At 39.8% G+C, this 16,167-nt stretch overlaps 2 protein-coding genes across 3 annotated transcripts in view; one reads left to right on the plus strand and one right to left on the minus strand.

Annotated features, from left to right (window-relative positions):
• The window catches only part of Rps8l1 (ribosomal protein S8 like 1), a 995,681-nt gene that overhangs the window by 955,812 nt on the left and 23,702 nt on the right, over positions 1 to 16,167 (minus strand). The gene's annotated exons all lie outside the window — the stretch shown is intronic.
• Myo3a (myosin IIIA) overlaps positions 1 to 16,167 on the plus strand; it is a 216,088-nt gene that overhangs the window by 171,828 nt on the left and 28,093 nt on the right. For both annotated transcript variants that reach the window (NM_001419731.1, XM_063276705.1), the window contains 5 exons: positions 2,132 to 2,243; positions 4,669 to 4,831; positions 6,312 to 6,435; positions 12,822 to 13,713; positions 15,201 to 15,345. In NM_001419731.1, coding sequence (NP_001406660.1) covers positions 2,132 to 2,243; positions 4,669 to 4,831; positions 6,312 to 6,435; positions 12,822 to 13,713; positions 15,201 to 15,345 — 1,436 coding nt within the window. The remainder of the gene's footprint in view (positions 1 to 2,131; positions 2,244 to 4,668; positions 4,832 to 6,311; positions 6,436 to 12,821; positions 13,714 to 15,200; positions 15,346 to 16,167) is intronic.

Raw genomic sequence — 16,167 nt, forward strand, 5'->3', positions numbered from 1 at the left:
CTTTACAAGAAAACAACCCTAAGGTAATGTAGTTCTGCAGTCCACTCAGGGAAGCGAAACGTGGGGTGCTTATCTTATGTGCAGCCATTTTAGGGAAGCACAGATCACCATCCCACTAGGGGTGGGAAAATGCAGACTAAGATGTGGTGCAGCCAAAGTTGGGGTTCCCTGGCTCCGAGGTACCCAGTTACTGCTGGGGCGCCGTACAGAAGAGTCAGGAATGGGATTGAGGGGTCCATGGGCCAGGACCTTCGGAAGCCCACAAGCTTTGAACAGCAACTAGCCTGGACCAGGAAATGTGAACTCTGCCTTAGCTCATCGGAAATTGTCCTTAGCTTGGTTGTGGTTGTCTAGAAGCACAGAGAGGCCTTCTATGGGAGACTTAGGCTATGGCTGTGTAGGCAAAGGCCTCCATGCTCCCCATAGTGATTCTCGGTGGAAGAGACAGTCAATGTTTACCCATATCATTTATTGACTGCTCATCATGGAAAATGGGTGCATACACCTCCTAAGGGTGGACCAGAGATTAAATACATATTGCAGGGAGAAGTGTCTGGGAAAGAAAGCTTATTGGCTAAACCCTTGGGGCTCTAGAAACCTCATTAGCCTGGAAAACTATTCTGGGCTACATGACCAAGGTGGGGAGTGTGGACATGTGTTCCAGGCCAGGAATCTGGCAGGAAGCAGAGAGGCACCTACTGTCTCGGGTGGGTACCCAAGTATCAGGGTCTCAGACCTGCTCTACCTTAGCAAGATTCCTGGTACAGTGTACTGTCCCACAAGGTAAGGTACCCAATATGATCTTAATTTGCATAAGACACTAGGCATATGTATCAGCTTTCCACCAATCATAATGAACCACCTGAAATAGCCAACTAATAAAGATAAAAGGTTGGTTCAGGCTTACAGTCCACTTGTTGGCTCAACGTCTTTGGGCCTACAATTGCACATTACACTTACATGTTGAAACAAAGCAAGGTGCTTCATCAAAGCCAGGGAACAAAGGAAAATGGAAAAGGAAGGGGATGGTGGTCCCAGAAATCTCTTTAAGTGTGCATCGCCAAAAACGCAAAGACTTCCCACTGGATCTCAGGATTTCTACAGTCATCCAAAAGATGTTCCACAGAACAGGTCTTTAACACATGGGCTATCAAAGATATGTGAACTCTAAACTGTAACATAGTTTTACTGGTTTTGTTTTTTCCCAAATGAACCCTATCCTCAGATCCAGAGAAAGGAGCTCCACTTCATAGTGATATCTATTCACAATCATTTTGCTCACAATCTCCTGAGCACAGTTCATTGATGGCAGGATAGTATAGTAGATTCTAGTTTCTTTTCTGTTGCTGTGATAAAACCCTGACAAAAAAACAACTTGGAGAAGTAAGGTTTATTCTAGCCTATAGGTTTTAGCCCATCATTGAGACAAGTCAAGGCGGACACTCAAGACAAGAGCTTGAAGGGAGAACCAACAGAAGTACTGTTTAATAGTGTGTTCCTAGGTTCACATTCAGCTAGTTTTCTTATTCAGCCCAGGCCCACCTGCCTAGGGAATGATACCACTCACAGTGGCCCTTCTTAAATGGATTAGCAATGAGGAAATGCCCCACAGACATGTGCATATGCATATGCAAATCTGATGCAAGCACTTCTTCAATTGCCTTCAACTAGAGAAGGTTTTTCTCTTCTTAGGTATATCAAGTTAACAAGCCAGTTTAGCCATCACAGTGAATATCTGTACTTTAAAGTCAAATTCACATTGAACCCCAATCTTGTCATTTTCTAAATATTTATCCTCAATGTGATTTAAGTTATGTAAGCTTTCAATGTGACTTTCTAGTGATCTGCACACACAGATCGTAAACATTCTATTTTCATGTGCTTATGAGTATTAAACGATTTCCTATATATGAAGTATATGAACCAATGGAGAGCAACCACAGGAGGGAAACTACAGATGTCTCTCAGTTTGTATCTGTCTTACTTTGCTGTCATTCTGAAGATATATAAGGAAGACAAGCATTAAATCTGGGAATTTCATCCCTTCAACCTAACAGACCTCCTGGGTGGCTACCACAGCTGAGATGTTGTACCACTGCACAAACCAACCAGTCATTTTTATCATTTTCAGGTACTATGTTCTCTGCTACAAATCGAGTGAAGAGCCCCCAGTGAGCCCAGACACCTGTGCTACCATTTTGGAAAAGGCTGGTCTTGATAATTGGGCTCTTGGAAAAACGAAAGTAATGTTTTCATATAATTTTAATGGGGAAATTATGACTGGATTTATAGGAGTTGTAACATTTTACTATGGTTGAAACTATTATGAGTTTTGTTAGAAAATATGTAAAATTGGGGGATGAAACGCAATTCATATATCCTTCCTTAATGAAGATAAAAACACTTTTGATCTTTATAAAGCTCAGGCCCAGCTGCCTAGGAATGACACTGCCCACAATGGGCTAGGTCTTTTCTATCAGTTAAAAAATAAAAAAATAAAAAGTTCCACAAACATGCCCATAGGCAAACCTGATATAAACAGCATGAGAAATTTTAATTTAAATGATTTATTCAAAAGAAAAATCCCAATGACACTGGCAATAAATATACTTAACTTCAAATGGTATTGCAGGCAAACTGATGTGTTGATCTATGGAAGGGACTAGGATCTCACTGTGTATTCCTCAATGGCCTGAAAGTCAATTTATAGTCCTGGCTGGCCTTGAACTCACAGAGACACAACTGCTTCTGCCCCAAGTACTGAGATTAAAAACATACACTGCCAGGTCAGCCATCATTTCATGTGTTATCACTTCCAAGCAGTCAGAAAGCTAGAGTAAAGATCAGAATGGGATTTCTGCTTCTCTCTTCTTTTTTAAATTCTTATTTGGTATCTATTATAAACTTGAAATGTATCTCAAGTAAAATATTAAGCATCATCATGAGAATCACTATACGTTTGAATACTGGTACATATATTATTAAATTTGGGAGCCTGGGGATCTTATTTAACCTCTTAGAGAACAAAACTTTAAAAACAAAAACAACTTCTTGAAGATGGAAAAAGGCACATGTGCTTAGAACATCTTGAGGTGGGGTAAGTGCCAGTACATTCTAATTGTATCTTGAATGTATATCAGATAACCCCCCAAGACAGGATGGGGAAACAACAAAACTAAAGGAAGGAAATACTTGCAGACTGACCATTCAAGAATAACTATTATGAGCCACCCCATCAGGACCAAAACACACACCCTCATTTGCTAAGAAGTCTGAGTATTGTGTCCTGAGCTTAGGAGGAGGGGAGAGAATTTCATGATATTCAGAGAGTCCATGTGACAATTTAAGGGATTTTTCTGATCATCAGTAATACTTTGATATTTGATAAAGGAGAATTCAAGGTGCTTAGAGGATATATATTTTATTCAGTCTGTTTTCTTTTAAATGCTCACAAGGATGAACTCTGTCAGGCTAAAACCTCATCATTTATGGTCAGAAATGCATGTGTGACTTCAAATGGAGTTTTAACTTGTAAAAAGGCCCTTTGCCTACCCAGTCTGCATGATATTTAAGTAGCATTTTAAAGCTATTTGTATTTTTCCACTTCACCTTTCCAACTCATTAACATGGATAAAAGTGTTTAATATAAGAGCAATTCTAATGCTATGCAAAAAAATGATGACCTTTTTAAACACATTGAATTTTAAATGAATTGTCAACAACAGAATGGACTAAATATATTAACATCTAGAATCCTGTAGAAATTAAAATTGAATTCAATCAAAATCCATAATGCTGAACTGTTTGCTTTTGGTGCCAGACCCCCATGTTCAGTGGCATGCTGAGAGAGTTCTACAGTCAAGGTTACCAGATCTTATGACTCAGCTATAACATTTGATTTTAAGTAATTTTCTTGATGGGCACAATGAACTCTTTGCAGTAATCTTTGTTGTTGAATTTATCCATTAAAAAAAGTAATATATTATTCCCTTAAGGGATAGGTAAAGGTAAAAATCTTAGGTGTGCAAAATGCCTTTGGTCTTAAGGCTCCTGCTTACCTCATGTTCAAGTTAACTTTAGAATGATCTGAAGTCAACCCATGTTCAGTCTGTTAAGAAAGTTGTTGGTTTCGCTGACACCCTCTCTCTGCCTCATTTTCCCCACTGACAATGCCTTGAAAGTCCCCTGCCATATTCATCTTTGTAAATAAAGAAAATACAGCAGATAAAGAAATACAATGTTTTATAAATCATTTGATAAATGAATAGTTTGTGATCAAACTGCCCTTTCTTTAATTTACAGGTAGATTTGTATGATTCTTTTAAAATTTGGGAAACAGCATTGTCTTTTAAATGTTTTAAGTATGAAAATGAGATCCACCCAGAATATATGATGATAAATATTTGATGATAAATATATGATGATAAATATCAGATCCAAAGAATCCCAGAGTTTGATGAGTCTATGTTTCATTTTCTTCTCAAAGACAAGTTTTCTTTAAGCATCAAAATCTAAGCAACAGAAAAGCCCAAGAAGCAAATAATGTCTTCTACAACCCAAAAAGGTTCAACATACAATCTGTTCTTTAAACCTAATGCACGGCCACTATACATCTATGTGACATCTATGTCTCATGATCTTACTGTATTTTATTTTAATTCTCTTAAGGTGTTCCTTAAATATTATCATGTAGAACAGTTGAATCTAATGCGAAAGGAAGCCATTGACAAGCTTGTTTTGATTCAAGCCAGTGTCAGAGCATTCTTGGGTGCCAAAAGATACCAAGAACTACAGCAGAAGAGGAAGACTAGTGCTGTAATAATACAATCAGGTAATCATCAGGGTGATCTTCCAATGAAAAACTGGATCTTTATGTATGGTCCTAAATCAAATCTAGCACTTCTTGTGCACAGACCTCTGATTCTCATGTGACATGTCTTTATTCTGTGCTACTATAAATTAGATTGTTACACTGATTGACACTTTTAATATTTGAGTAAATGTGTTTGTTTTAAATCAAATAATTTAAGGTTTTGAGTTTCCTGTCAAGGATTAATGAAACACAGTTGACCTATCCTGCTTGATGTGGCAAACAATTAATTGTGGGTCTCAAAAACCACATTACAATAGCATTACTCATAAGGTGATAAGATTCTTCCAACTCTATTCCAAAGGTTATAATTTTCATAATTTTTTGACAATTTAATTAAATTTTATTTTGTTAAAGGGCATTCATTTCTCTGTATTAATTCATAAAAGTTATATATAGAACCACATTGAACAAATTTTTATTAAAATATATGGATAGATTTTGGATTTTGCTATTTTTGCCTCTAAAGACAGATATAAATTTAAATCATGCCTGGGATGACTTGCCACAATATTTTTTTAATTGTCCAAATTACCATAATGAAAAATGTACCTTACTTTCACTCTGACACTTACTTCTGATCTATTTTGTTTTGTTTTGTTTTGTTTTAGGTGCTAGCCTGGGCTCACTAAATAGATTTTAGTTCACTGACATACATAGCCACATTCTGAAGAACATTCACATGGGAAACACAGTAGCTAACTGTCAAACAACCCATGTTCTATTCCCAGTTCCATCAGTCAGTAATGGGCCACCGCTTCTTTTTGGGGATTTCAAACTGTTCATTTCCTCCCAAAACGTTAAAATACTTTGGGATCTCATACTCAGCTCTGAAATGTACAGAGCTCTGATTTAAAAGATTTTTCATAACTCACGTGTCAGATAAATATATCCTGATTAGAAGTAAAGCTATTTAGTTATTCCTTCATTCCAAGTTATAAGAATAGTCTACTGTTGTGAAGAAATGGGCCTGAGTTTTGCTCTGAGAAGCCCTCCAGACAGGAATGTTACTCCATGTAACTTGGTACTCCATGTTACCTTTCTAAATTAAATGAAACTTTGAAAACTAAATTCTGAAATATATATGACTCCTGGGGGTAATTGGTGAAAGTGTCCCGACTAAACACATAGATAAGTGGGGCCTTCTCTAAAAAGAACTGGACATAGCAGAAAAGGGGATAACTTCAAGTGAAGGAGCATGCTGTTTTCCCTGCTCTCGGTGTCTGCCTCTGTAGTTCCATGGAGATTCCATTTATGTACTCTATATCAAAAATAGTCTTGTTAATGAACCCATCTTTAAAAGAAGAAAGAACTGATCTGTTTGGCATCTTTACTTTCATTTTTCCTCTGTGACAATGATGGTTAGAAGTGCTGGTTTGCATTCATTTGATTTTTTTTTATTGCTTTTGATAACCAGTCCTTTGCTCTATATGGGTTTCAGCTGCAAGAAGACATCTCTTGCGAAAACAAGGAAAAAAGACATCTAACGTGCAAAGCACAGCAGGAATGAGTGTCCGTGCCAAGGATCAGGAATTTGACTACAAGAAAAACTTTGAAACTAAAAGGTACAATAATGTTCTTTCTGACACTATTTGGTCAACATGGTGTCTTAGAATAAGACATGGTGATTATAGAATAATGTTCCCAGTCTTTGTTGCTCCTGTCTGGGTTTCTGATACTGATTTATCAAATACCAGTGAAATGCATAGCCACCTTGTCCTCTTGGGAGTCTGTGGGCATCTTATGCTCATGATGACATTTAGGGAACAGCTCTCTGCAGTTCTACTTTAAGGTTGGGGTGTCCCTTGGTAATAATTCTCTTGACATCCACAGTAACATCTCCATTCCCATCTAAATGACCCTGACCCTTACCATTTATTCCTGTGGCACAGCAGCCAATAGACCAACAGTTCTAAGTTGTAATCACCACCTGCCTTTTCCTCCCATGAACCTTCCTATGTATGATTCCAAAGCACCTATTAGAAGAAGAACAAGAATTCATTTATTCATCAGACTTTATGTTAGGTAGTGGGGATACAGAGATGAAAGAAACAAAACCCTTATTCTTGAATGACTCACAGCATCTTAAAAAAGAATATGACCAATAAATTGCTAGTTAAGTTGGCTAGATTTGATAAATATATATACGTGTGTGTGTGTGTGTGTGTGTGTGTGTGTGTGTGTGTGTGTGTGTCTATGGTGAAGCATTTACCTGGTATAATTAAAGCCCTGAATTCAATCCTTAGTATTATACAAAAAAGGGAAAATGTTATTTAGCTATGCAAAGAGCATGGAGGCACAAAGTGTAGAGAATTCTGTCTTGATTACTACAGATAAATGAAGGTGAAATAGCTTTGAACCACATGGTAAGATGAACTGATGAAAATATGAGTAAACAGTTCTCTGGAAACATGAAGGTCACTCTACACTTAGCCCCTTACCCTTTGTCTTCAACATCAGAATCAGCTGAGGAAGAGACAAGCTACTAAGGTGGAGTCCTTTCATCTCCACTCAACTACATGTGTTATTCTCACACCCAAAACCCATGAGCTATGGGAGCTTGTTACAGCCCCTCCCTTCATGCACACTCTCCCCATATCACACAGGCCAGTCTCAGTTCCTTACTCCACAAACATCAATGTTGACTTAGATTGTGGAGACATCTTACATTTTCAGGTCTCTGTGTGCTCAGGGACCTACATGTGTGCCCTTTGACGTTGCCTGTAATGATCCAAATGATGTGAAACTGGCCTGTTCACTCCACAGAGACCCCAAGTCTGCCTCAGGAGCAGGACCTATATGACAGGAGTCAGAAAAATATAAACAGGTGGCAGATAGGAGATGGAAGAAAGACGGACTAAATTTAATACTTTTAGAAATAATGACGGCTTGTAGATATTGCATGTATCAAAGAAAGTTCAATTAAATACCAATCTGCTTCCGTCTTTCTTCTGAAGACACCAAGGATTTGTTTTCAGTACATAAACACTGATTAAAAATTTGTTTTATTTATTCTTTGCTCATATATTACATCCTGAAAAGTTTTCTCTCCTTCCTTCCTCCATCCACTCCTTCATTTCTCTTCAGAAAAAGGTAGGCACACCACTGATATCAACCAAATATGGAATATAAAGTTGCACTAAGACTAGGTACCTTCCCTCATATTAACACTAGATGAACCAACCCAGTAGGAGGAAAGGGGTCCCAAAAGCTGGCAGAAGGGTCTCAAAGACAGTCCCTGCTTCTAATGTTAGGAGCCCCACAAGAAAACCAAACTATACACAACCATAACCTTAGAGGTAGAGGACCTTAGTCCAACCCACACAGTCTCCTGATTGTCAGTTCAGTCTTTGTGAGTCCTTAAGAGTCTAAGATGGTTGATTCTGTGTTTTCTTTGATGTTCTTGACCCCTCTGGTTCCAATACTCCCTCTTACCACCCTCTAAAGGATTCTCTGAGCTCTGCCAAATGCTTGGCTGTGGTCTCCACGTCTGCTCCCATCATTTGCTAGATGAAGCCTCTCTGATGATGATTATTCTATCCTAGGTCTCTGAGCTATCCAGCCTCCGGGTCCTGTCCCCCTAGGTCGTGTCAAGAGTGGGCTCTCATGTGACATGGGTCTCAAGCTGGAACAGTCATTGGCTGGCCGGTCACTCCCACAATTTCTGTGCCTTCTTTACCCCAGCACATCTTGTAGGCAGCACAAGTTGTATGTCTAAGGTTTTGTGGCTGGTTTGGTGTCCCCAACCCTGCAGTGGAAGTCTTGCCTGGTTACAGGATATGACCAGTTCAGGCTCCATATCCTCCACTGCTAGAAATCTTAGCTAGGGTCACTCTCATCGGTTCCTGGCAGTTTTCATTGCACTAGGTTTCTAGCTCATTCTGAGATGCCTCCCAATCCCAGTTGGCTTTCCCAGTACTGTCTCTCTCCACCTTCTCCTAACCTGATCCCTCCTAATACTATCCTCACCCAAGCCGGGTCAGTCCTCCTGCAATATCTCTTCCTTTTCCCCTTCCCAGAGAGAGCCATTCATCCCCCTTTAAGCCCTTCCTTTTGCTTAGTTTCTTTGGTACTATGGATTTTAACATGGTGACCCTTTAACCTTTAAGTGGCTAGTATCCATTTAAAAGTGAGTACATACCACGTTTGCCTTTCTGGGTCTGGTATATGTCACTTGGGATATTTTCTTTTTTCTAGTTCCATCCATTTGCCTGCAAATTTCATGATGTTTTCTTTTTAACAGATGAGTCATACTTCATTATGTAAATGTATCCACATTTTATTTATCCATTATTTGGTTGAGGTACATCTAAGTTGTTTCTAGTTTCTGGTTATTACAAATACAAGTGCTATGATTAGAAATTTACTGTCTACAAGTTCACTTTAAGGTAACCATGTGCTAATAAGAAACTGTCCAAACATAATCTAGATTATTTGACATTGGACAGATTGATCACACAATCAGACACTGAAAACATGCAAGCATATTGAATATTTTTACCATAAAAAACTGATATGTGTTTGAGATGAATAGGATTAATCTGATTGGGTGTTATATAAATGTATAAAACATCACATAGCACCCCATTGATATGTAGTTATGTGCTTCTATAAACCATATAAAGACTAAGATAGACAGACGGATGGATGGATGGATGGATGGATGGATGGATGGATGGATGGATGTACAGACTGACTGACAGACAGACAGAACAGATAGAAAGAATGCAAAGCAAAGTGATTTCCATACAAGAATAAGAAATTGAGTTCTAATTTCCAGTACCACAAAAATCCAGGAGTGGCAGCACAACTGTATAATCCTAGCACTCATCATGGAAATGCAAATCAAAATACCCCTAAGATTTCTACCTCACACCACTCAGAATGGCTAAGATCAAAAACTCGGGTGACAGGAAATGCTGGCAAAGATGTGGAGAAAGAGGAACACTCTTCCATTGTTGGTGGGATTGCAGACTGGTACAACCATTCTGGAAATCAGTCAGGAGGTTCCTCAGAAAATTGGGCATTGCACTACCTGAGGACCCAGCTATACCACTCCAGGGCATACATCCAAAAGATGCTCCAACATATAACAAAGACACGTGCTCCACTATGTTCATAGCAGCCTTATTTATAATAGCCAGAAGCTGGAAAGAGCCCAGATGCCCTTCATCAGAGAAATGGATACAGAAAATGTGGTACATCTACACAATGGAGTACTACTCAGCTATTAAAAACAATGACTTCATGAATTCTTAGGCAAATGAATGGAACTAGAAAATATCATCCTGAGTGAGGTAACCCAATCACAAAAGAATGCACATGATATGTACTCACTGATAAGTGGATATTAGCCCAAAAGCTCAAATATCCAAGATACAATTTACAGACCACATGTAGCTTAAGAAAAAGAAAGACCAAAGTGTGGATGCTTCAGTACTTCTTAGAAGGGGGAACAAAATACTCACAGGAGGAAATAAGGAGACAAAGCGTGGAGCAGAGACTGAAGTAAAGGCCATGCAGAGACTGCCACACATGGGGATCCATCCCACATATGTCACCAAACCCAGTAACTACTGGGGATGCCAAGAGATACATGCTGACAGGAGCCTGATATAACGGTCTCCTGAGAGGCTCTACCAGAGCCTGACAAATACATAAGTGGATGCTCACAGCCAACCATTGAATTGAGAATGGGGTCTCCAATGAAGGAGTTAGAGAAAGGACTGAGATAGCTGAGGGGGTTTGCAATCCTATACGAAGAACAACAATATCAATGAATCAGATACCCCAGAACTCCCAGGGATTAAACCACCAAGCAAAAAGTATACATGGAGGGACCCATGGTCCAGTCACATATGTAGCAGAGGATGGCCTTGTCACGCACCAATGGGAAGAGAGGCCCTTGTTCCTGTGAAGGCTCGATGCCCCAGTGTAAGGGAATGCTAGGGCAGAGAAGCCAGAGGAAGTGGTTGGGGGGAGGGGAAGCACCCTCATAGAAGCAGGAGGAGATAGCAGGTTTCTGGAGGGGAAACCAGGAAAGGGGATAACATTTGAAATGTAAATAAGAAATATTCAGTTAAAAAAAGTTAAAAAAAAAGAAATGAAATGAAATGAAAACAAACAGATGAATCCCTGCAGCCAAGTGACTGACAAGTCAACTTGCTGAGTTCAGTGAGTGTCCTGGTCTCAAAAAAAAAAAAAAAAAAGATGGAGAACAATTGAGGAAGACAGCCAACATCGACCTCAGGTCTCCATACTCATGCATACATACATACACATGCACACATCTACATGAGCATATGCATATACCACATGTACACTTACACTTACATGCTACACACAACTTTTACTGCTTCTAGAAATTGCAACTTGTAGACTCAAAGACAGGAAATATTAAACAGAGAAGAAGGCCAGCAAAGGAGAGGCCTGGCACACACCTCCTCCCAAGACCTGAGCTCCAGAGCTCTCTTACAGCCTCTGCCTTTCCTTCCCAGTCACACACCCCATAGCTCCCCTCTCCATCTGCATCCTAGATTTACTTCTACCCTTACCAAACACTCCTAATCTGTGGCCTACAAAACCCCCATGTTTAGAAAGGTTAAACCCTCCGAGCCTGTCAGCAGATGTCAGAAATGTTCAGCTGCTCCTCCCAGGCTGGAGGTCTGAGATGTTCTCCTACAAAGCATCCTATATGTGGCACTGAGGTCCTCCAAGAGCTGGATTACCTCAGGTACACAGTGAACTCATATGTGTCTTTGTGGTGAGGCAAACTTTGGAATCTTAGCCATGTATACAGACAGCAAACTGGATCTCACCAGTAAGATAAAAGTTTCAAAACAAATTTACAATGGATCTTGCCACATAGCCACTTAGAGACTACATGTCTGCCTTATCTTGGTTATATTTTGATCAAATATTAATATCGTCAGGGTTCTATGAAAGAATTTAGAATACTAATGTAACTACTAAAGTAAAATTAAGAGGATTCATAATTCGCTACCATATTTGCTGACTGATCCTCCCAGGACTCTGTTATACTCTTGATACAAGCATGAACATGCCACCAGGTGTCTAAGAAGTATTCAATAAAACTAGGAAAGTAGGCGTGGTGTGGCCTGTAATCCCTGCATTTAAGATACTGAGGTGGAAGACCCTCAAAAAATGGCAGAGAATCATTGTGTACTGCACAATCTTGAGTGGACAGATGACACTGACTTAACTTTAATTTTGCAAGGTATTTCAAGTGTTTGGCACTTAGTAAAGTCCAGTACATGACCCTGATGAACACACTGATTACTGTCTCCAAAACTAGGTTCATTTTCTTCATCTTATCATTATGTACATTTTATCATTAAGGTTATATTCTGAAAGGATTAAATTCCTATAATTTTTTATATTTTTCCACCCTGTTCCTCTCCAATGCATCCCAGAACACCTCACCTCCTGCCACATCCCCTCACAACTCCATGTTCTCTTTCATAGCCCGCTGACTCCAATCTACACTGTTGTGGGCATGGATGTAGGGCAATCCACTGGAGCATGGCCAACCTAACAAGGGTCATTTCCCTGAAGAAAACTGACTCTCTTTGCCTTCAAGGCCAATGCCCCTCAGCCAGGAGTGGAGCTTGACGAGCCTCTCCTCACCTATTCTGAATGTTTGACTGACTTGATCGTGTGTAGAATATTAGTATCTCATCAAATAGAAATTTTGTTCTTCCCATTCTGGCCTGCTTTTCATTCCAAGTTGAAACTGTTTTTCTTATTCAAATAGCCATCCCAGGCATCAGTACAGAGAATGTTTTGTGAAGTTCTTTATTAATGAGATTTGACTTCCTGAGTTTTTTCATTCCTTTGCCTTTCTTACAATACAGTATCGCACATGGCTACTACCAAAAGCAATGTGCTCTAGCTTAGCGGTATCTTATGTCCAGTTCCATGTTTTGCACAGGGAATCTTTTGTGAAGAAACACACAGAAAATGCAGTGCCTACTAATGAATCCAACATTCCAACTCCAAACAATAAAGAGAGCCCATCTGCTGGGAAGACAGCTCCCTTCAGAGCGGAAGCAAAAGCCACCAATGTTGAGAGTAACAACAGAAAATACCAGACTCAGAAGAAAATGAGCAATGTGTACGCAGAAGGACAGAATCAAGAGCTGTATATTGTGGGGGACTCTTGGGTAGAAGTAAGCCCCAGGCAGAAGTATGTGCAAGACCTGGAAGAAAGCAGAAAGCTGAGGAAAGAGGAGAAAGGAGATGCTGTGATCCAGAGTTACTGTCAGTGGTACACAGAGGGGAGCAACTTTGAAGAATCAAAAGCAACATGTCTAGAAGGGAAGGCAACATGGGAAAAGCCAAGCTGCCCAGGACTGTGGCTGACAGAGGAGATTTACCTGAGGAAAACTTTGGATCCTAGTCTTAGCCAAAAGTCAGTCTATCAAAATGCAAACAGCAATGAAAAAGAAAAGAAAACATCAGTGGTTACCCAGAGTGCACCGCTGGGCAACCTAGGGAAAGACTATCACCTGCATGGGTTCCTTGGAGAAAAAGACACTGGACCAGTGGACCAGGCCCAGGAGGAAGACAAGGCTGCTGTGTTCATTCAGAGCAAATACCGGAATTCCAAGCAAAAGCAACAGCTGGGAAAGGACAATCTGTCCCCTCCCTTTAAGAATGAAAAGATCCTTTCATCACCCACAGAAGTAGCAAGAAACACTCGCAATGTTTATTCCTGTCCGACCAAGCAGGAGGGGATCCATCATCTCAAGATGGTGGATGAAAGAGAGTCAAAACTGACTTCCAAAAAAGAAGCATGCGATTTGGCAATGTTTTCAAGACAGGTATGTAAATAAATTTATTCACTGACAGTCTTTGAGAACTATCCAACAACTGATTCAACAAATAATAAATGACTGGAGGCATGCTCTATCTGTGTTTATCAGACATTTTTAATAAACTCTATTGATGGATGTGCTATTTAAGCAGCCATGTACTTTCATGCCCATACATTGTGATAGAATAAAGAATAAAATTATGATAGAAGCCACGTGTAATAAGACCCCAGATGCTGGTTTACATTACTGAAGCTACTGGATGGTAGAGAGTTCCATGTATACATGAGATCTTTTTTATCAGTACAAACGTGAGGTTTTTAAAACTTTTTAAAAAACTGAAAGCATAGGTTTCCTCCTGTCCCCAAATTTTACATTGTACGGCATAATGATCTGTTAAAGTCTGGTAGGTGGCTGAGCAGGGTCTGTATTTGATGAACATGAAAGTCTCCCGACAATAAGCAATTATAGAGCTCTGACAAGAATGGTCCAGGGAGAGATCACAGGAGCAGCAAAGGCCTCTTCCTGCCCTCTCTTTCTAGGTATCTGACCTCAAGAAAATGTCTTTCTGTATCAGCACTTTTACTTCATCCTGTATCAAGTGATAGATGTTAACTAGATGACTTCTGAGTGAATAAATCACTATCGGAGCCAGTAGTCTGTAAAATAACAGAGGAAATTCTGCAGTGGGGGGTTTAAAGAAGGATATCTAATATCCTTTAAAGAAGGATATCTAAGTTTTGTTCCCTGTGAGAGCTGCATCCTGAGAGAGCATTACACCTGAGCTTGAGGTGAGGCCCAAGCATCTCTGCCCTTCAGCTCTCAATGGAGATCTGCTTTTGATTAATTTCCCTACGCCCTTCCTCTTCTAGTTTTAAACAGCTGGAAAAGTGAGTTTTACATGCATGTAATCTTCTTTTTCTTTGTTGCACAAATTTTCTCAAATGTATTAAAGATTTCTTAATGAAAGATTAAGTTAGGCATGAGAAACTCACAGCTGATCTGCAACTGAGAGAGGTAGAAGGACTGGCTAGTCCAAACCTAAAATCAGAAAATCATGAACCCTGCACTCACCCTAGTAAGAGGGCCAGGTTTTAAAGGACAGAAGGCAGAGTAACTGTGTGTGGTAGAGTGTGAACATGAGGAATTGAAGCAAGGGAGGAAGAGGACCAAGCCAGCCAAGAAGACAGAAGAAGACTTAACATACCAAAAGGCTAGTAGGGACATTAGAAGTAGACCACCACAGTTACAAGTGCCGATGCCCAAACTCAGGAGCCCCAGGATGGATAGGTGTGGAACATGCATTGAGGGTTTGTAACTTTTGAGGAAAAAAGTAAAGTGACATGAACAATTAGCTAAGAGTGGAAGGTTGTGGAAAGTCAGGATTTATTAGACCTGGATTTGAGAGTCCTAGGGAGTCTGGTATAGAACTGTGCATTTTGTGTGCCTGTAGAGACCTGGAATTCTTTTTTAATCTGATATGTGGTCTTTTTTAGATATCAAAGTTATCTGAAGAATATTTCATTCTGCAGAAAAACTTGAACGAAATTATTTTGGCCCAGCAACTGAAGCCACTTTATCTGGGTATCTGTCGACATAAACCTATCAACAGACACATTTCTACTCATCAATACCTCTCAGGTAAAGATCAGTAATAGTAGAGCCAAACTCTTTGAGTCTTAGACTTGTGTTCTGTGACTTGAGGCAATGTTCTGCCTAATGGGAGAGCTGAAGTCTTTCTTTCATTCTATATCTTATAAGCAGACACATAATTTTCCAGAATGTTCTACCTACCTCCTGCTGTCTCTGATACCACTCTCCTGGGTATTTTTCTTCATTATTTTCTCCCTTTTATACAGCTTAACCTTAACTTGACCTATCATACCATCAGAGAGCAAGAGGGAGCTCAAAGAGGGGGTTATGATGTCAGATTAATATGAAAAACAAATGTGAAATATCCTTATTTCAAGATCGCATCTGGAAGAGTGTGAAGCCCGTGAACCTCTCTGTTCAGAGACACGGAAGTATAAGGGTTATGTTGTCTTTTACTTTCCATGCTGTTTATTGATCATTCATAGTACTGTGCAGTTTAAGAATATGTTCACACTGTTGCAGGCTGAGCTTCACCTCCTCCATAACTCCGCCCTCCCCTTCCTCACCCCTTCCCCTTCCTGCTAGTCCCCTTTGTTCCCCTACTCAGTTTCTTTTCTCCTTCCATGTCATATATACATATAAGATGTCATACATCTGCACAAAATCTAGGGACCACAAATAAGAGAACACACATAAACATGTCTTTCTGGGGCAGACTTAATTGACTTAACATGGCCATTTCCGCATTCATTTTCCTGAAAAGGTTGCAACTTCATTTTTTTAGGGTTGAAAACAATTCCACTGTGTGTGGATGATATGCTTTCTGTGTCCACGTCTCTATGGTTGGCCACCTCGGCTGGTTCTGTAACT

Source organism: Rattus norvegicus, chromosome 17 (genome assembly GCF_036323735.1).
Source record: "Rattus norvegicus strain BN/NHsdMcwi chromosome 17, GRCr8, whole genome shotgun sequence".
Classification (NCBI taxonomy): domain Eukaryota; kingdom Metazoa; phylum Chordata; class Mammalia; order Rodentia; family Muridae; genus Rattus; species Rattus norvegicus.